At 39.5% G+C, this 22,220-nt stretch overlaps 1 protein-coding gene across 1 annotated transcript in view; it reads right to left on the reverse strand.

The window, feature by feature from the left end:
- Window positions 1-6,444: 6,444 nt before the first annotated feature.
- SUMF1 (sulfatase modifying factor 1) overlaps window positions 6,445-22,220 on the reverse strand; it is a 75,417-nt gene continuing 59,641 nt past the window's right edge. Inside the window, exons 8-9 of the mRNA XM_049640898.1 lie at window positions 18,757-18,816; window positions 6,445-7,670 (exon numbers count right to left, since the gene is read on the reverse strand). Of these exons, the coding sequence (XP_049496855.1) occupies window positions 7,560-7,670; window positions 18,757-18,816 (171 nt within the window). The 3' untranslated portion in view covers window positions 6,445-7,559. The remainder of the gene's footprint in view (window positions 7,671-18,756; window positions 18,817-22,220) is intronic.

The following is a 22,220-nucleotide window of genomic DNA, read 5'->3' on the forward strand; positions in this document are numbered from 1 at the left end:
ACTTTTGAGAGAGAGACAGAGAGTGTGAGTGGGGGAGGGGCAGAGAGAGAGAGAGAGAGGGAGAGAAAATCTCAAGCAGGCTCCAAGCTACCAGCATAGAGCCCTACACGGGGCTCGACCCCACCAACCCAGAGATCATGACCTGAGCTGAAATCAAGAGCCAGATGCTCAACCGACTGAGCCACCCATGCACCCCTGATTTTGAAATCTAGTAATTTATGAAGTCAGAATCTAGATCCTGGACCAAAAATTTCAAAGAAGGATTAAATGAGAAAGAAGAATTTCAATGATTAAGCAGAATTTCCTAAACAACTATTATCCGAAAAGCAAATTGTTTTCTCTAGCATCAAAGACACCACAGAAAATGTTAACAGGCTGATCAACATATTGCAGGCCAACTACCCTCCTTTTTCTGTTGTCCTTTTAATTTTTGTTAAGAATAATTATCTCTATGATATCCAAGAATGATACTTTCATTGGTATTAAACATGACAGAGGTTCTTTTCTTTGTGAGGGTAGATTCAAGAGGAAAAGCTTAATAATTATATATGTAGCGATAACCAGATCTCCTTTCATGAGAACTTTATGGGACCATGTAGTATCAGGATATTTTCAAATTCAAGCATTAACAGAGATTTTGGGATCAATCATGTGGGCTTATTTTTTTAATGTTTGAGACAGAGGTCAATTTCATGCTTTTATATTCAGCCTCTTAACTCTTTCTTACTTCTTGTCGTTTAAACTCTCCGTTCTATAGCTGTCACCCCTGGCTGACCAGAACCATCCAGTAGTACCTTCTTGGTCCTCCACCTTTAATAATCATATCGATAATAGGAACAAGAGTCTAGTAAACACTTAACCCAGTACTTTATTTTTGCTTTACTCCATTTCATTCCACAACCCTAACAGGTAGGTACCCTTATTATCCACATTTTACCTGAGAGGACACTACTTGCCTATAGGTACCACACAGTTAAGTATCTGGTTGGCTAATTCCAGACAATCTTATTCCAACGTTCTCTTCACGTGATGCTAAACTGCCTTTTAAATACAGTCACTGAAGAGATTAAAGGGACAGCTTTCCATGTCACTTAAAAGTAAATAAATAAAACCTTATTTGGAGTGTCTGGAGCGGAGAAAATTGTGGCCTTCGAAAAATCAGCCACAAAGAGCCTTTCCTCATCAGCACCAAACTAAAAGCAGGTGAACCTTTATCAGCGCCACCTGACAAGGCACAGCTTATCTCTTTTCCTGATAGTTAGCTGGTTTCACTTTCCACCCATTTGTTGATTCAGAGCTCTTAACGTTACTCTGTTGAGGTGCCAAATTGACAGGTTGGAAGAGTTGCTCTGATCAGTCTCCCATTCCCTCAGTAAAGAAAACAGGAGTTTGTCAAACATGGCCCAGACCAGGAGGTGGGAGAGCAATCCTATCTGACCTTCAATTATTCTGAAAAGGAATCGCTTTCTTGCCTGACAACTGTGACTAATTCCAAAGGCCCAACCAGGCTTCTCATAATGATGACTTTGGGGTCAATTACCATCTGGGGGCAGATTAGAATCTGAAGCTGAAATATTCCACCTCTTAGTGCTAATCCCCTGAACTTTCCAATCCTAAATAGGGCAAATTTCAGAAAAGAGCATTTCTCACTTTATAGCCTACCTGAATATTATCTGTAATGATTTTGCTTAATCAAAAAATTAAACTCCTGCTCTAATGGTCTAAACAGAAGAGTCAGAGGAAGGAAGACATTCTGGCCAGCTGCCAAAGCTCCATCTGAGGCTCTAGGCTCAATAATTTCCATGGTGTTTTAAGCATTTGAAACAACAAAGGCCAGCTTTCACTAAGAGCACAACGGATTCCAGCAAATCTATAAATACAAGGCCTGCTCTAGGGTAGTTTGTATTATAGAGAATTAAGTTTCAATAAATGAAATGAAAACCAAAGTCAGGAAAGTGACGTTTCTGCTATTTTCGGGTAGGAATAAGTGCTAAAGCTAGTAGGAAAGGACTGTCAGGGGCGCTGCTGAGCCTGCCTGTGTCTGTTAAGTGGTTTCAGGTGGGATAAGCTGGGGATGAAGGGCGAGTCTCATAAGGCCTTTCTATGTAACATGTCCTTGGGCTCAAGCCACAGCCCTTTTTCACACTTTTCCAATTGGTATCTGATCAGTATTTTTCAGATAAAAATACATGAGATTTTGTGTTCCATGAAATGAATCAAATTTTCATAATCCAGGTTGGAAAGTGCCCCCCGCCTCCCAAGCCAAATCTGGCTACAGAAACAATTTATTAGGTCTTCACAGTGTTTGTTTTTTCATCTGAATTGGTTGCCAACATACTCAAAAAAAGACTTCACATGAAAAGGCAGTTACCCTCAGAAACTGGAAAAATTGAGCAACTCTGGACTCTTATTTCTTTTTTCTTTCTTTTTCTTGTTTATTTTGAGAGAGAGAGAGTCCCAAGCAGGCTATGGGCTGTCAGTGCAGAGCCCAACACAGGGCTTAATCTCATGAGAACTGCCAGATCATGACCTGAGCCAAGATCAAGAGTCGGATGCTTAACCGACTGAGCCACCCAGGCACCCCTGGTCTCGTATTTCTGATACAGCAGCCCCTTTAGAAAGGGCATCACTCATACACAGCCTGCATCTTGCCTGACCCCATTCCCACAAGGGCCCCACTCCGTACCTCCGGTTTTCCTCCTAATATCCAGCCTGTAGATTAATTCCCTTATGAGGAATATTGTTAATGGTAACGTTAATATTTGTTGGAAAGGAGAGGAAGAAATGCATGCAAAATATCATGTTAAAAAAAAATAAATCCCTTGGGGCCCTTAGGTCATGCATGACCTTGCCATCCGTGGGTTTGAGCCCTGTGTGCTGACAGCTCAGAACCTGGAGCCTACTTCAGATTCTGGGTCTCTCTCTCTCTCTCTGCCTCTCCCCAGCTTGTGCTCTCAATAATAAATAAATAAGCTTAAAAAAATTAAAAATAAATAAATATCACACCAGTCTCTTATGAACTTCCTGAAGTCTCAGAAGAAAAAACACCATAAGTCACTGTGTTTTTCAAGATATTCTTTTCACTGTCAACTATGCATTTTACCACATGCAGTAATTGTATGTGTAGCTTGAAAACATGATCTATTCTGAAAAGGTGAGGACTAGAATTCTGAGATTCTTGTGGATCAAAGGCCCATTGCCTTATTTTATGTCAAAAGCAGAATTCTTGGTAAAGAAAATCTGTGGGAAAATAGAATTTACCTATACACTAGTTGGGAGCTACTACTTTACCACACTTCAAATCAATACTTACTAAAATAAACAGCACCTTCCATTTCTTCAGTGTCATAGTGACAACAGAGAAGCTTTGTACAAAAGGAAGAAGAAGGGGAGGAGGAGGAGGAGGAGGAGGAGAAGGAGGCGGGGGAGGAAGAGGAGGAGGAGGAGGAGGAGGAGGAGGAGGAGGAGGAGGAGGGAGATAGGAGAGGAAGACGGGTGCCTGGGTGGCTCAGTCAGTTAATCGTCCGGCTCTTGATTTTGGCTCAGGTCATGATCTCACAGTTCGTGAGTTCGAGCCCTAGATTGGGCTCTGTGCTGAGAAGCATGGAGCCTGCTTGGGATTCTCTCTCTCCCTCTCTCTCTCTCTGCCCCTCCCTCCTCACACTCTATCTCAAAAATAAATAAACATTAAAAAAAAGAAGAAGAAGAGAGGAATAAAATGTCTAAACTGATGCACATCAATATTCTATTTTCAGTTGAATGACACAAAGTCTGAGGCATCCATGTAATATGATATTTTCCAAAAGGGAAATTTCACTGGGGCGCCTGGGTGGCTCAGTCGGTTAAGCGTCCGACTTCGGCTCAGGTCATGATCTCACGGTCTGTGAGTTCGAGCCCCGCGTCGGGCTCTGTGCTGACAGCTCAGAGCCTGGAGCCTGTTTCAGATTCTGTGTCTCCCTCTCTCTCTGACCCTCCCCCATTCATGCTCTGTCTCTCTCTGTCTCAAAAATAAATAAACATTAAAAAAAAAAATTAAAAAAAAAAAAAAAGGGAAATTTCACTCGACCACCATCACCTTCATTTTCCATTCCCTCCCCGCTTCTAATCATGTTTACAAGGCTTTAAAAAAGAAGATATGACTTACTTCCCACTTAGCTCAGCAGGTATGGCCCTGAAAATAAATTAAGACTGTCCAGGAATGAAGACCAAAGCAGACTGAAGACCAAACCTCAAATTCCCTCCATCCTTCAATGGGGCAAAAAATAAGAGTTATAAGCACAGACCCAACATAAGAGCTCCTTAAACAAACAAAACCCAGATTTTCAATACTGGTACTAGCACATCAACCAAATAGTCTGTACTGCTACAATAAGTATTTCTTTAATGCAGAATATGTGACCAGTAAAGAGACAATGGAGGACAGGAGAATGCAGAAGTCATGTTGGGGCATATGCAATCTGAAGTATGCCTTGTGATAATCAGGGGTAAACTTTCTTGTAGTTTAACAGAAAACCTCAGCAATATATGGAACTTGCAGAAAAAAAGAAATTAAAAATCTCATGAAGTGCAAGCAGTAGTTCATTTAGCGGCTTCAAGAACTGCTGTGCCTTCCACCACTTAATTAAGCTTTCTGAAAAGCTGAGGGTGCAGAGAAAGATGTTACGAAGACAATGCCCATACCCCTTAAAAAATGAGTGATCAAGAAGTGTACACCCCAATATTTTGAGTTTTGAACTGGTCTCTGTTAAAAGCAAATGTCTTGGGGCTCCTGGGTGGCTCAGTAGTTAAGCATCCCACTCTTTCTCTCTCTCTTTTTATTTTTTTAATGTTTATTTATTTTAAGAGAGAAAGAGAGCATGAGCACCTGTGAGTTGGGGAGGGACAGAGTGAGAGGGAGAGAGAGAATCCCAAAGAGGCTCTGAGCTGTCAGCATAGAGCCCAATGCAGGACTTCATCTCACGAACCATGAAATTATGACTGAACCAAAATCAAGAATCAGACGTTTAACCAAATGAGGCACCCAGTTGCCCCAAGCATCCAACTCTTGATTTCGGCTCAGGTCATGATCTCATGGTTTGTGGGATGGAGTCCTGCGTTGAGCTGTGCACTGACAGAGCAGAGCCTGCTTGGGATGCTCTCTCTCTCCCTCTCTCTCTCTGCCCCACTCTAGCTCACATGCACTCACGCTTGTACTCACTGTCTCAAAATAAATAATAAAATAAACATTAAAAAAAAAAAGCAAATGTCTTTCAGAACTTACATCCTGGAGAACAAAGAAGGAATCCCATATGGCTGCAAAGGGCTGACTCAGGCTGGGATACTGGCTACAAATGCCCCTGGATAGTTAATGGAGCTACTGTGTTTCATAGGATAGTTATTATTTTTGTTTATGTTCTAGTTACAAAGTTCCTAAAGCTTTGAGTGGTCTGCCCTAGCCATATTTTTCCCTTATGTCCCCTGTTTTTTGCATGCAAAAACACGTTTTTCAGGAACGAATCTATGGCATTAAAGCTGAAGTTATCCGATCGCTATCTTGTTGGTCTGTTCACAGGTCAGTACGAAGTTGTATGAGGTGTGGTGGTCACGGCTGTCTATAGTTTGGTGTACTTGTTGGTTAATAACCTAGAAATGTGGTTCTTAAGGCTTTTTGGGATTTAATTTTAAATGCTTTCCAATATTATGCTGCTGCTAAAAATCAATTGCGAAGACTAAGCCAAAACACACCCAAAAATATTTATGCTATATAACATTCATTAACAAGAATCTAAATATACACACTAAAAACATAACTGTGTTAAAAAAAAAATTCAAGCAGGTGGGAGGTAACAAGTAAAACAAAAACTGTACTTGAGTAGTGATGACTTTAAGAATAAAACACCTTATTTTTTACATTAGCTTTTTCAATTAAGCAAGTGCATTTTTTGTTTGTTTTGCCTGGAATTCATCATCAGTTGGTAAAAGTTTGCAGAGAAACATTTTGTATCCACAAACTGACAGATTAACAAATATAGCTGAACACCCCAGCAACATGATTGTTTTTTAATACAAGTGTTTTAATGTTAGGTGGCTAAGTATGAAAGCAGCAATCAAGTGTTGGTGGAATACTTATGAGTATTATCTGACTTAATTTTTGAACACTGACATAAAGATGAGCCATTTCTTTCAAATGACCCGTCTTTTTGGGGTCTTCAAGGACTGGGGAATCAGGATGGGATCCTGATGAAGGGACATCTGGTTGAGAACCATCGCTTTAGAACAAGGTGCTCTCCTGACAAGCGAAACTGTCGGGTTTTTCAGGACCACCAACCGAGGCAAACGCCCCTGCCTCTGCCCCATCTACTGAGGCACAAAGAAGCAAGGTTATAATAAGGTTCCTGGCCAAATGGTTTTGCTTTCTGGAACAAAAATTCCCGCAAACTACTCACACATCAAAGTTGTCAAGTATCCAATGGACATGAAAGCTTTATAGCAAACAAAATACATACATGTCACAAAGACATTTCTTTAAAAGAAAACACAATGGAGAGAAACAAGAGGAGAAGGAAGCCTCCTTTAGCAGATACCAGTTTATTCGACATAGTGTAGGATTCAGAGCATCTGATATTCCACAGCCAACAAGATGTCCTACTTCCCTATTATAAAATACTGGATACCCTGAATAGAGTTAATTCAAGGTTCTCTTTCCTCTTCTCCTCCATCTAGAATTAAACGTTTCTTCGTGTAGCATACATTTCACATTCACCGAAGGCTTTGGGGAGAGGGGGGGATATAGGGCTTATAGCCGCCCCCCTGAACCAAAGGCACTTAATGTTAAAAGATAAAGCACAGTAGAGTCACCCCACAGACATTCCTGCATGTTCAGACTGCTGAACTTGAGTGCACCCCCAGGGGCCCACGTGGGATTCATCCTAACCATGTAAAAGACACTGATTTCTTTGAAAACACAAAGTGCAGTATGAATATAAAGACTCATCACCACCACCTTTTCCACCACCCCATCCTTTTCTCAAAATAATACATAAGAGAACTCTTATTTTACATGATTAGTATTACCCAAGGTTCACACATGGAAAAAAATAGCTAAAAAATAATCTGCCATAAACTCTTACTATGAAATCACAATAGAATCTAATATACGCATAGAATTTGTCGGAGAAGGCCTCAGAGATCATGCTGTGCATCCCCCCCACTGGATAGAGGAGGTCACTGAGGCTCCAGAAGGTCAAGTGTGGGACCCTGAGGTCTAGCCCTGGTGGCAGAGCCTGGGAAGAACCCATGCCTTCTGAAGTTTAGCCCAGGGTCTCCTTCACCCCCTTCCTCTTTGAGAGACTCTCCAAACTAAAGCACAGCGATGATCTCCAGAAGTGCGCCACACCATAAAGCACGCACGCTGACACAGGTCAGCAGTCTGGTCCCGCGAGGCAGCTCCTTTGGCCCCTGGGCAGGTATGTGACCCAGCTCGGAGTGGGGATTCTTCACTCGAGGTTGTTCAACGTTCTGAGGAAAGCCAAGGGCGGGGCAGACGCGACATCTGGGCGTAGGAAAGCTCTTCTTGGCTCTTAGCCCGTGGTGGGCTGACGGTCGGCCGCACAGCGGAAGCCCAGGTTGGAAGCAGAGCTGTCGGGTGTGTTCTGGCTTCGAGCGGCACAGCGGTACCGATAGCAGTAGGACTGCGCAGAGACGAAGGGAAAGGGGAGAGTGCTTAGTTTCTCGCTTAAAGGCTCTAAACTGTCAAATGCATGTTGCACCCGAGCACCAGCTACTGGGAAGTCATGCCTACCTGGAGACAGGGCTTCCCCGAGCCCCACCCCAAACACCCCCTCAGACCTACTTAGCACGTATGTTTTAAAGAGGGCAGCACGTCCAGAGTTTGACCAGTAGTTACCTTATAAACAGACAGAGACACGGTGCAAGGATGCTAGTACCAGCATTGCTTAGAACAGTAAAAAAAAAAAAAAAAAAAAAAGGAACCGATGACTACAGAGGTTATGCACATCCACAAGCTGGATTACTCAGCAGTCATTAAAAGTCATGTTTTTTATGTAATACTTAATGACACAGGAGATTCTCGCGATACACACACAGTTAAATGAAAAAGTCAGAATGCAAAACTGTGTGTGTGGTATGATCTCAAGCTACACAATTATATACGTCAAGGAAACAAGACCGATGATTCAAAATGGACCACAATATATTTGCGCAGTGGAGTTTCAAATTTCCCACAGTAAGTGTACGTTACTTTTATAATTTGAAAAGTTATTTTCACATTTACAGTATATGACATTAAAGCAAAAAGTAAAGCTAAATGGCAGTCAAGGAAATATTAATTATGAGTACCATTAACATATTAAATATTCAACAGACTGGCAAAAAATAATTTTATTTAGTTATTTTTAATTTACATCCAAGTTAGTTAGCATATACTGCAATAATAATTTCAGGAGTAGAATCCAGTGATTCATCCCCTACGTATAACACCCAGTGCTCATCCCAACAAGTGTCTTCCTTAATGCCCCTTACCCATTTAGCCCATCCCCCCACCCACAACCCCTCCAGCAACCCTCAGTTTGTTCTCTGTATTTAAGAGTCTCTTAGTTTTGTCCCCCGCCCTGTTTATTATTTTTGCTTCCCTTCCCTTATGTTCATCTGTTTTGCATCTTAAATTCCTCATATGAGCAAAAGCATGTGATATTGGTCTTCCTCTGACTGGTTAATTTCACTTAGCATAATGCCCTCTAGTTCCATCCACCTAGCTGCAAATGGCAAGATTTCATTCTTTTGATTCAGATTGGCAAAAATTAAAAAACAAGCCTAGGAACATAAAAAGTATGAAAGGCTGTGAAAAACATTTTTTGAAATACACTGCTTTTGGATTGGCTATAAATCTACTACTGTGTGTGGGGGATGTTTTGTATCTGTTTTCTTTTACAGGGACAGAGAACACATATACACATGTGCACAAACACACACACACAGACACTGAGCACCTAGTACATGTCAGGCACGTTAGACACTTCAAGTGTTATTTCATTTAATCATAACAGCACAGAGGAATTAAATGAGTCATCCAAGATGACACAGGTGTTGAAGGAAGCAGAATTCGAACCCAGGTCTGACCATGGCGCATGTGCCTCCGAGGCAAGATTCTATACTCCTAGATGGAAAGACAGCACATCTCATGCTCCTCTCCCACCTCTAATGCATTCATCCTGCACGTACATGCATACTTGCACAAATAAGAAGGACTAACACTCATGGATGGGCACCTAGTAGGTATTCAGTGAATAACCACAGCTGACTTAAATACATCAAAAGTTTCCACATTCCAAAAACAACCATGCACAAAACTCTCATATTCTAGGACTGTACTTTGATCCAAAATAACAGAGAATGAAAATAAACTAGTTATCTTGTGTAGCATGAGCATTAATGCTGAGTCGGCCCAGTGAAACTAAAGCCTCCGCCAGGTGGTTACAGAAACTACTACACAAAGAAACTTTGGGACTCAGGAAGGAGAGATCATTTCGGGGGCAGGGGGGGCGGGGGGATAGGTCTGCATGAAAGAGGTTTTTATTTTTTTCTGAATTCTTACTCTCCTTTCTCAAACAAAAGGTGAGTGTTTCTAACCTGCATAAAAATGATCTCTTGAGGTGCCTGGTTGGCTCAGTTAGTTAAGCTGAGATCTTGATTTCAGCTCAGATCATGATCTCACAGTTGTTGAGATTGAGCCCCTCATCAGGCTCTTTGTTGAGCATGGAACCTACTTGGGGTTCTCACTCTCTCCTTCTGCCCCTCCTCTCTCTCAAATCAAAAAAAACATTAAAAACATTTCTTAATTAAAAATTAAAAAAAATTATCTCCAAAGCTGCCACAGAAATTCTCCAGAGTACATCTATCATAAAAAGAAAGACACAGTGGTTTGTCTTCCATAGATAGTGAAACAGTAGCAACCAATTTTCTCATTTTCCCTGTGGTCAGTGAGGAATATAACATATTACCAATACTCAGGCAGAGAGAGGGAAGATGAATAAAAAAATATACCTGGAAGAGTGAAAAGCTGATGGCATCTACTATACTGCCTGTGCCTGGCGTGCAGCTCTAAAATGTCTAGTTTATCACACAGGGGGATGCAGCAGAAGCCTCATCCCACAGAGGCCCTACTCACCAGGCTGCTGTCAAGCAGTGCTTTGGTATTTCTAGAATCAAACTCCGGGGGACAATCCAGGACTCCGTGCTACCAACTATGTGTAGTGAATTTGACACTGGAGCAAGAATCGAATTCAGGGAGAGGCAGGCATCTAGACATGGACATTCTTGTTCCATAACTGCACCACACACGGCAGAAAACAAGCAAGCACTTCCTGATTGCCTGCTGTGCACAGCCTAGAGGAAGCCTGATACGCATGGTCCTGTCCTGCTGCAGATCACAGGCTGGTTGCGGAAACAATGGCTGTACATCAAACGGTTATAAAACAGGCTAGGGTTAAAAGAGTCTGAGGTTTTTTGTTTTTTGGGTTTTTTGTTTTGTTTTGTTTTGTTTTTTTTACTAATTCAGGTGAAGGAATTGTCCCTTGTAGAATGCCAAAGTCTTTAGTAAAGACTTCTAGAAGGCAAAACTGGGCCATGGCTGGATTGACATAATTACAGCAGTGGTCTTCTGACTTGAGTATACATTTAAGAATAGCCTGAAGACAATCAAAAAGAATGAAACCTTGCCATTTGCAACAATGTGGATGGAACTAGAATGTATTAGGCTAAGTGAAATAAGTCAGAGAAAGACAACTATATGATTTTGCTCATATGTGGAATTTAAGAAACAATAAAATAGGGGAAGGGAAGCAAAAATAAGAGAGAGGAAGACAAACCATAAGAGACTCTTAAATAGAGACAACAAATTGAGGGTTGCTGGAGGGGTGCTGGATGAGGGGATGGGCTAAATGGGCAATGAGAATTAAGGAGGGCCTTGTTGGAATGAGCATGGGGTGTTATATGTAAGTGATGACTCACTAAATTCTATTCCTGAAATCATTATTACACTATTATGTTAACTAACTTGGATTTAAATTAAAAAAAAAAAAAAAAAAAAAGAATAGCCTGAAGAGCTTAAGTACCTATTCCCAGGCCAGACACCTAAAGGTTCTGATTCAGTACATGTGGTGCAGAGTCCAAGAATTTGCATTTCTAACAAGCTTTTAGGTGCTGCTGATGCTATGGGGCCAATAGGCTGCAGTTTGAGCAGCACTGATTTATACAATTCAGAAAGGAAGAAAGAAGGTATATTAAGTAGAGAAGACAATGACATCAGAGGCATGAAAATGGAAAAATTCAGGCAACTTAAGGGGATAGCAAGGCCATAGCCTGATCATGTCAGAGCAGGGTTTATTTACTCATTAAATATTTGAGATTTCACAACATGCTAGATGCTATTCTGGGCACGAGGGATAAGATGGGGAACAAGACAGACAATGCAACTGTCTTCAAGAAGCTTACATTCAACAGGGATTAGTTAGACAATAAATGAATGGATAAATTCAAGATGGTTTCTGGTAGTGGTCAGCTTGGAAGAAAGTAAAATAGGGAGAGAGGAGTGGCACTGACTAGGTGGCTACTTTAGACAAGGTGTCCTGGGAAGGCCTCTCTGAGGTGGTGCCAGATGAGCTGAGTTGCCCAAAGGTTTGGAGAACAGTAATTCCAGGCAAAAGCAATCACTGTATAAAGACAATAAGTGATAAAAAGCAGGAAACATGGGTAAATAGGATGGAGTTACATTACAGGTGGTCTTCTCACCAGAAAGAATTTGGGCTTTATACAAATGGAAATCATGGCAAACATTGCACTAATTTATGAAAAGAAAGAGCAAAATCCAAGACACATTAGCGATTTAACCTCAGCTAAAGCCTTTCTCAATCTGTCCCCCCATCGATGAAATGGGGCTATTAATGGGAAAATGTCAAAATGCTTCATCTTGGGGCGCCTGGGTGGCTCAGTCGGTTGAGTGTCTCGTCTCACAGGTTGTGCACTGCTAGTGCAGAGCCTGCTCTGGATTCTCTCTTCCTCTGTCTCTGCCCCTTCCCCACTTGTTCTCTCTCTATATATAAATATATAAATAAAATAAACATTAAAAGACATTTTTAAAAATCCTTTATCTTATCTTGACATAAAAAAGCAAAGCATCAGACACATGGAAGTTACTGTAACTGTTACTTTATAATGAACATAACACTCTTAATTATAGAAACTAACTTTGTCTTACCTGACATTTTGGGGTTCATCTGCTTTCTCACTAAAACAAAAGCAATAGCCAGCTTCTCTACAGGTCTTAAAACCTTATGTTGGAAAGATAATACTGCCAGTATCCGAATATGGATTTACAGCTGACCCTTGAACAACATGGGTCTGAACTACACAGTTCCATTTAGGTACAGTTTTTCAATAAATACAGGACTACTGTAAATGTATTTCCTCTTCTCCTTATAATTTTCTTATTGTTTTCTTTTCTCTAACTTACTTTAAGAATACAGTATGTAAGGGGAGCCTGGGTGGCTCAGTCGGTTAAGTGTCCGACTTCGGCTCAGGTCATGATCTCCTGGTCCATGTGTTTGAGCCCCGCGTTGGGCTCTGTGCTGACAGCTCAGAGCCTGGAGCCTGCTTGAGATTCTGTGTCTCCCTCTCTCTCTGCCCCTCCCCCACTCATGCTCTGTCTCTCCCTCAAAAATAAATAAGCATTAAAAAAAGTTTTTAAAGAATACAGTATGTAATACATATAACACACAAAATGTGTGTTAATCAACTATGTGCTTGATAAGGCTTCTGGTCAATAGGAAGTTACTAGTAGTTAAGTTTGGGGAGAGTTAAAAGTTTTATGTGGCTTTTTGACTGCCTGGGGGGTTGGTGCCCCTAAGTGCTACATTGTTCAAGGGTCAACTGTGCATTTGCTACATAAATGCCAAAGGTATTTGCTATAAAAATGGGGAAAGTGAGGAATATGTGTAGGAAGGCATGGGACTAAGGTCTTTGTTGGATGGCATATTTCTATATGCAACTTATCCCTCAAATTATATAAAAAACTATTTTAAAATAAGATGTTGTCCATACGCCACAAAATGCAGGCTGGAACAACTCTGACAAGCCATGCCTGCCCGGAGCACTGTGTTCAGAAGGAACGTGAGGCTGTGACATAAGAGTGTAGAAAAAAGATCCATGATACGTAAGATTTTTACAACAGCCGTATCTGAAGACCCTGGCACATAATGAATAATTCCATTTGGGGGGGAAAAGAAATAGAAGTGTACCAAAAAGTGTGGGTAAAATACTATCAACAGTTTACTTCAGGAAGCAGGATGAGTGGTTTTTATTTTCATTTTTATGTTTATTATTTTCTAATTTTCATGTAACGAATGTTTGCTTCTGTAAAACAAAGAAGCTTAAAATCAGTGACAACAAAAAGAGCTAGTCTTTATGAGATCACAGCAGACCCTAAAATCTTCCATTAACCTAAATGGCTGTGAAGAACTGAGCCCTAAAAAGCAAGGCTCACTGTAAGTTAAAGTTTGGGAGGTCAGGACCACCATAAGAGAGACCGTTCACATCACCATTCCATTTCAAATGAACTCATTCACTCAGCAAACATTTATTAATAAGTAGTTCATTTTAAATTGGAATAATGGGCAACTAATGGAACACATATTTAAAGCAGAAAATGGCCTGATTTTAATGTCCTCATTGCTTTTCCTTTTTTTCCAACTCTACTTTTAGCACCAAAAATGGTTATTAATGATGTTAGGTCTTTGAGTGGCTGAAATATGGGTCATTTTGCTAATTAAGAACACAGGTAGTGGCAAGGACCTGTATTAGCCCCTTTTCATTAAAATGGATAATTATTGTGTAAAACTGATCTCAATATCTACACTAAGAATGTGATCCTGGACTCAGAAACAATCCATTTAAGATAATGACTTACCAGCCTTGGGGCTCTGAAGTCAAGTGGGACAGCAATATGGTTTTTATGAGAAGACAACTTTCAGGAATAAAGGGAAGTTTTAAGGAAATTATAGCTCATTGTGAAAAAAAAGAAATCATTATATAAAATCACCTCAGCAGAATCCTGGTCTCTCAATTTCACATCCACTGCTCTTGCCATTGACAACTAAATCAACTGCTTTCTTAGTAATCTTGGTGTAAAATGGCAGGAGAGTGAGGATTTCCTCCATATTATGAGTTGGGATAAATACCCCACAGGGATTAGTCTAACAACATCCAAGAACAACAGCTAATATTTCTTGAGTACTTACTATATGAACGGTTCTAAAAAATTCACATGTATTAATTCACTTAGCCCTCCCACTAATCCTCTGAGGAAGGTATTATTCACATCTGCATTGTATACACAGGAAAAATTGAGGCACAGAGATGCTAATAGTGTGCCCAGGGTCACCCGGTTTTGTAAGTGGTGGATCCAAGCCTTTTCAATCCCATTTCAGAGTCTAGGCTCTTCCTGGCACAGTGTTTGATTCTACAAACAGTGAGACCATGACCTGAGCCGAAATGAGGGGTCAAACACTTAACCAAACTGAGCCACCCAGGTCCCCCCATAGTCTATGATCCATTTAAAAAAATATTTTGGGCATGGTGTAAGGTTAGGTTCAGGTTCTATTATTTTCCAGATGACAAATTTTTCCCAGCACTAATGAAAAGACCTCCTTCCCTGCCCCACCCCCCGCCCCCACCTGCAGTAGAGACTGTTCTAAACAAGTGACTGTATATGTGTGGGTCTGTTTCTGGATTTTCTAGTCCAGCCCATTATTCTATTTGTCTAAACTTGTGCTAATATCATACTATCTTAATTTCTGTAGTTTTATAATAAATTTGGATATGTGGTAAAAAAAAAAAAAAAAAAAAAAGAGTCTAGGCTCTTAACCCAATGCTGTGTTGACTCATAGTTTTTCATTCTGTGCTCTCTTCTCATTACTAAAGCTGTACTTCAGATGGACTTTCAAAAAGTTATGAATAATCATCAGAGCTTACTTTAATCATGCCAACTAGCTCTGGTCCATGATCAAAAGTAAGTCCTCTTCTAAGCAGGGTGATTTTTTTTCGAAATGAACTTCAACATTTTTTTTTTCTTTACAGCAATTTCCTTTCTTTTACTGATCTTCATCTATGCCGAAAGAATCATTTCAAGGATTCTGCCTCTCAAATTAGTTCATTGGTTGGCTCCTTATTCAAAAGGAGAGGGGAAAAAACAATCTAATGATAACAAACATGATGGTTAATGATGATGGTATTAGTCATGCTTATATACTTGGTCCATTCTTTACTCATAAGAACCATACAGTAGATGCAATTATGGTGTGCATTTTACAAACGTGAAAACTGAGGCTGAGAAAGGTTAAGTAATTTTCCTAAGACAACACACTAGCAAGAAGTTACAGAACTCCAACTCAGATCTAATTTCAGAGTCTATAGCTCAATAATTTAATTGTAACTGCCACTCTTAATCTAGTGGAAAGGATAAGTGCTCTGAAAGCAATTCACAGCCAACACTGTGTTGTTTCTCCTGACAGACTGATGTTAATTACCTCCATCATCTACAATTAACTTGACCAAGATCCTAGAGCTACTGTTTTTTGTTTTTTTTGTTTTTTTTTTCTGAAAAATCCCATGGATCTAACCATGTTTTGTTACTCTGCTATTCCTCTTCTAGAATACTCTATCACTCTGAGCATAACTAAATTAAAATTTATCTTGCAAGTAGATTAAGAAAAGCTAAAGATATGTAATATAAGCTCTAAATGAAACCCTAAAATTTTAAGACAAAGAGTTTTAGCTAATAAACCAAAGGAGAGAGAATGGAGCGATAACAAATGCTTAACCAAAAGAGGTCAAAAACAGAGAGAAAAGAAACAGATGAGACAAAAAAGACTAAAAATATCAAAAGGGCAAACTTAAATTCAGCCATATCAATAATCACATTAAATATAAATGGACAAACAGCAGGGCAGAGATTTTGCCAATAAATTCAACAGCTCAGATGAAATGAACAAATTCCTTAAAGACACAAATTCCCAGAGATTAATCAAGAGGAAATATAATCTGCATAACCTTGTAGCTATTAACTAAATTAATTTTATGGTTACAACTCTACTCCTAAATGGTTTCCCTGGGGTGGGGGAATTCTATCAAACATTTAAGGAAGAAATACTGCTAATTCTACATGAACTATTCCAGAAAATTGAAGATAAGGGAATATTTACCAATTCAATGTATAAATCCAACAGTACACTGATACCAAAACCCGACAAGAAAACAAGAGACCAATACCAATCATGAACATATATGCAAAAATGCTCAACATTTTAACAAACTGAATCCATATTTTTAAAAAGGTTTTTAAAGGTTTTTAGCACACTCTAGGAAGGCAAAGATGGTTTAACATTTGAAAACTGAAAATCTATGAATGTATTTACCATATTAACAGAGTGAAAAAGAAAAACCATACAAACATCTCAACAGCTGCAGAAAAGGCATCCAGCAAAATTTATATCTATTTCTGATAAAAATTCTCAAGAAGCTAGGAATAGAAGGAAACTTCCTTGAACTTATACAGAACATCTCTGAAAACACTATAGCTGATATAACTAATTTTGAAAAGTTGATTTTTTATCCCCTTAAGATTAAAAATGAGGCAAAAAAGTCTGTTCTTACCAGTCATATTCAATACTACACTGAAGGTTCTAGCTAATGCAATACGGCAAGAAAAAAGTAATAAATATTTTAAAAGAAGTAAAATTGTCTATATTCACAGATGATATAACCAGCTATGCAGAAAAACCAACAGAATCTACAAAAACATTACTAGTACAAATGAGTTAACAAAGGTTGCAGAACACAAGATAAACCAATTATACCACGTAAATTTATTTATTAAAAACATGTATTAGGTTAAAAAATATTTTAAAATAATAAACTGAGAAGCTTATGAAAATACAGATTTAAAATAAGCAAATAATATTAAATGTTAAAGTAAACACATTCATATGCAATGGCAATGAAATACATTTAGTGTTCACACTTAAATGTTTTTTACAAGCTTCATTTTCTCTTACTTTCTTGAGGGAAAATCTTCTGGTCCTCAATTCTTACAGAGTAAATGGATTCTCATTTTTTAAAAGTGCCATATGTCAGAAACACAACTGGAGGTAATTAAGGTTTTGAGATACTATTCTTCAAAGAGAAATTCACCTGCTTTTCATGGAATTCCATTTCCCCAGTAAGAGGATTCAATATATGTGTATTGAATAAGAGAAATAACAGCTTGAATAAGAGAAAAAATCTGGAACTAAAGACTAATGTATGTGAACATTTAAAAGTACTGGATGACCTAGGGCAATGTTTTTATTTCAAGTTAAAATTGGAATTGTAAAGATAAATTTCTATGCATCTTGTTATAAATGTAGGTGTAAAGCATAAAATAAACTCAATTATAAACCTCACTTAAATAACTGGATTAAAAATTTTAAGAAATACAGAAGACACACAATCTACAGAGATTCTCTTAAAAACATTTTTTTATGTTTATTTATTTTTGAGAGAAAGACAGAGTGTGAGTTGGGGGGGAGCAGACAGAAAGGGAGACATAGAATCTGAAGCAGGCTCCAGGCTCTGAGCTGTCAGCACAGAACCCGAGGTGAGGCTTGAAACCACAAACTGCGAGATCATGACCTGAATCAAAATCAGATGCTCGACTGACTGAGCCACCCAGGCACCCCCAGAGATTCTCTATAGACTAGTGGTTTCCAAACTTTGCAGAATGTTTTAAACCCCTTGAGACCTTTAAAATCCTGAAGCCCAGGCCACACTCCAGAGAAATCAAAATGAAGTGAGTGGGGAAACAGGCAACAGTCTTTTTTATGGATCCCAGATGATTATAACATGCAATAAAGTTTGAGAACCACAGTTTTAAGGTAAAGTTTGATAGTACATCCATCGTTAAATTAGTGACTTAACGTGGAGCCCTGATAGGTTGTTTTAAGTCTCTAACTGCCTGGACTGACTGAATTACCATAGGAAACTTCTTGTAATAACCATCTGCAAAATGCCATCTTTGCATAGGGATAGAAAGAAGCTCAAGTGTTGGAGATACTAAAAATATATGATTTAAAGAAAAAAGGGAGAGGTGGTATTCAATTTCCAAACTCCTTAAAAAGGTTATTCATGAAACACCAACTCACGCTGACTACCCAAGAACAACCAGTTCTGACACTAAAATCATAGCCCAAAGAGCAGAAAACACTCTCTGAGATTGATGCTTATTTCATAGAGCACACCCATTATACCTAGAACATTTGTGATGTTTCCATTCCAGTACAGCACAATCCACCCTCCATTTCTAACCCTACCTTAATCTCCACAGAGTATCCAGATATAATCTCAAATTAATTAAGGGTGTACTTCCAAATAAGCATGCTGGAAATAGTATATAGCCCACCCTGGTTCAGGGGACAATAAAGGTCTCTCAAAGGGATCAAGTTTCAACAGATGGAATTTGGTTAACAAAAGATTCACAACCTCTGCTGTTTTTCCCCATGCCTGTGTCCAAATTTGAGATGACTATTTTTTTTTTTTTTTTTTTTTTTTTTGGTTTTGATGAAGATAGGTATATATTCACAGAAGTGATGGGACATTTTAGGGCTAATGACAGTGGTTCCATTAATGAGCTGTGAGTACACCAAAACAGAATGTAATGACTTGACTCACCTTATGGCACATGTAGGATCCACCTTTCTTCACCCGGTCTTTCCCAGAAGGGGGGCCTTTCTGTGGATTAAGAGAACTCGTTAGCCCAGAGAACACAGATGCTCCTCACAGACTGGCCGAGAGTTCATTTTAGTCCAACCAGCTCTTCCACGGCTGCCTTAACTTTCTACATGTTTTTCCACCTGTGGGCAGAAAACCCGTGAACCCATGCACCCTGAACCCATGCACCTTCCCAAATGCCCACCTCTCCAAATCCTACCCACCCTTTAAGGTCCCGCTCAGGTTCCCACTTTGATAAAATCTTTATGACTATAGTAAGCAATCTCACCTCTAAACCCCTGTAATAGCATTTCTCACCTAGATGACTAACAAGCTGCTTGGCAGTATCTTTTATATCACCTTCTCAAGTTAATATGCAAATTTATCCTGCATAACAACTGACTTGTTCAACTAGACTGGCTAGTCTCTTTGAATTATGTTTTTATAATCCTACTGTGTAACAGCTAGTAAACCCTTTGCTGACTGAAGAAATTTGCCTTTTATCTTTTAAAAAAAATTTAGGTCAGGTTAATTGAGGTATAATTTACGTACAGTAAACTTTAACCTTTTTAAGCCTTTTTAAATGCACATGCCTGATGAATTTTGACAAATGTATAGGCATGTAACCACCACCACAATCAAGATATAGAACACAGTTTATCTTTTCCAAAAAGATTTATATAGTGCTTACTATGAGCCAAGCATGGATGCAAATATTAACCCATGTAATCTCCGTAACAACTTTTTTTTAAGATTTTAGTTTTAAGTAATCTCTGTACTCAACATGGGGCTCAAACTCACAACCCCAACATCAAGAGTCACATGCTCCACCAACTGAGCCAGCCAGGTACCCCTCTCTATAACAACATCTTTTTTTTTTTTTTTTTTAATGTTTGTTTATTTTTGAGGGAGACAAAATGTGAGTGAGGAGGGGCAGAAAGAGAGGGAGACACGGAATCTGAAGCAGGCTCCAGGCTCTGAAGTGTCAGCACAGAGCCCGGACACAGGGCTTGAACTCATGAACCGTGAGATCATGACCTGAGCCGAAGCCAGACACTTAACTGACTGAGTCACCCAGGCGCCCCTCCATAACAACTTCTGATGTAAGTTAAGCAAGTGGCAGAACAAGGATTCACACCCAGGCAGCTGGTTTGAGTCCATTACACTCCCTGTTTAGAGACCAGAAATGGAGGAAATTGGACAATCCCCAAGGGGAGGCAAGAACACAGTGACTACCACTGTAATGAAAATTGAAGCCAGAAACAGCCAGCCAAGAGGTAAGACTATTTTTTCTAAGGAGAGCTTTGGATAGAAGTGCACTGGAAATGAACATCCTTAAACTTTAGCTGCCAGGATAAAAGGGCCTCAACATCAGATTAGCCATGCAAAGAACATCTGAGAAGTACCAATAACCTCCTACAAACCAGAACCACATACGGGAAGTTTGGGGGCTACAAGGATCTTTTTGCTTTTCCCCTATTATGCAAAAAAAAATCAACTAATCACACAGCTGCCTACTTTTTGTCTACTGAACACAAGAGACGGTTGAATAATGCTGCCTATCTTAGTTTTCCTTTTTCTTGACAACTACTTGTCTAGTGTCAAGGGCTCAGACAAAAGTGGCAGAAGTTAAAAGAATCATGTTTTCTCCAAGCATGGTTAACACACTGACTTGCAAATTTTTTTTTTGAAGTTAAGAATTTTTTTTAATTTTTTCAATATATGAAATTTATTGTCAAATTGGTTTCCATACAACACCCAGTGCTCATCCCAAAAGGTGCCCTCCTCAATACCCATCACCCACCCTCCCCTTCCTCCCACCCCCCATCAACCCTCAGTTTGTTCTCAATTTTTAAGAGTCTCTTATGCTTTGGCTCTCTTCCACTCTAACCTCTTTTTTTTTTCCTTCCCCTCCCCCATGGGTTTCTGTTAAGTTTCTCAGAATCCACATAAGAGTGAAAACATATGGTATCTGTCTTTCTCTGTATGGCTTATTTCACTTAGCATCACACTCTCCAGTTCCATCCACGTTCCTACAAAGGGCCATATTTCATTCTTTCTCATTGCCACGTAGTACTCCATTGTGTATATAAACCACAATTTCTTTATCCATTCATCAGTTGATGGACATTTAGGCTCTTTCCATAATTTGGCTATTGTTGAGAGTGCTGCTATAAACATTGGGGTACAAGTGCCCCTATGCATCAGTACTCCTGTATCTCTTGGGTAAATTCCTAGCAGTGCTATTGCTGGGTCATAGGGTAGATCTATTTTTAATTTTTTGAGGAACCTCCACACTGTTTTCCAGAGTGGCTGTACCAGTTTGCATTCCCACCAACAGTGCAAGAGCGTTCCTGTTTCTCCACATCCTCTCCAGCATCTATAGTCTCCTGATTTGTTCATTTTGGCCACTCTGGCGTGAGGTGATATCTGAGTGTGGTTTTGATTTGTATTTCCCTGATGAGAAGCAACGTTGAGCATCTTTTCATGTGCCTGTTGGCCATCTGGATGTCTTCTTTAGAGAAGTGTCTATTCATGTTTTCTGCCCATTTCTTCACTGGATTATTTGTTTTTTGGGTGTGGAGTTTGGTGAGCTCTTTATAGATTTTGGATACTAACCCTTTGTCTGATATGTCATTTGCAAATATCTTCTCCCATTCCGTTGGTTGTCTTTTAGTTTTGTTGGTTGTTTCCTTTGCTGTGCAGAAGCTTTTTATCTTCATAAGGTCCCAGTAATTCTCTTTTGGTTTTAATTCCCTTGCCTTTGGGGACGTGTCGAGTAAGAGATTGCTACGGCTGAGGTCAGAGAGGTCTTTTCCTGCTTTCTCCTCTAGGGTTTTGATGGTTTCCTGTCTCACATTCAGGTCCTTTATCCATTTTGAGTTTATTTTTGTGAATGGTGTGAGAAAGTGGTCTAGTTTCAACCTTCTGCATGTTGCTGTCCAGTTCTCCCAGCACCATTTGTTAAAGAGACTGTCTTTTTTCCATTGGATGTTCTTTCCTGCTTTGTCAAAGATGAGTTGGCCATACGTTTGTGGGTCTAGTTCTGGGGTTTCTATTCTATTCCATTGGTCTATGTGTCTGTTTTTGTGCCAATACCATGCTGTCTTGATGATGACAGCTTTGTAGTAGAGGCTAAAGTCTGGGATTGTGATGCCTCCTGCTTTGGTCTTCTTCTTCAAAATTACTTTGGCTATTCGGGGCCTTTTGTGGTTCCATATGAATTTTAGGATTGCTTGTTCTAGTTTCGAGAAGAATGCTCGTGCAATTTTGATTGGGATTGCATTGAATGTGTAGATAGCTTTGGGTTGACTTACAAATTTTAACTATGTGGTCATAAGTTCATGTTTTTTAAGCATTTCCAGGTACTTAGAAACGGTCACAGACTAAGCCACTGTCTATTCTTCATTCCACTGCAGGGTCGC

The sequence above is a fragment of the Panthera uncia genome, chromosome A2 (assembly GCF_023721935.1).
Source record: "Panthera uncia isolate 11264 chromosome A2, Puncia_PCG_1.0, whole genome shotgun sequence".
NCBI classification, from domain to species: domain Eukaryota; kingdom Metazoa; phylum Chordata; class Mammalia; order Carnivora; family Felidae; genus Panthera; species Panthera uncia.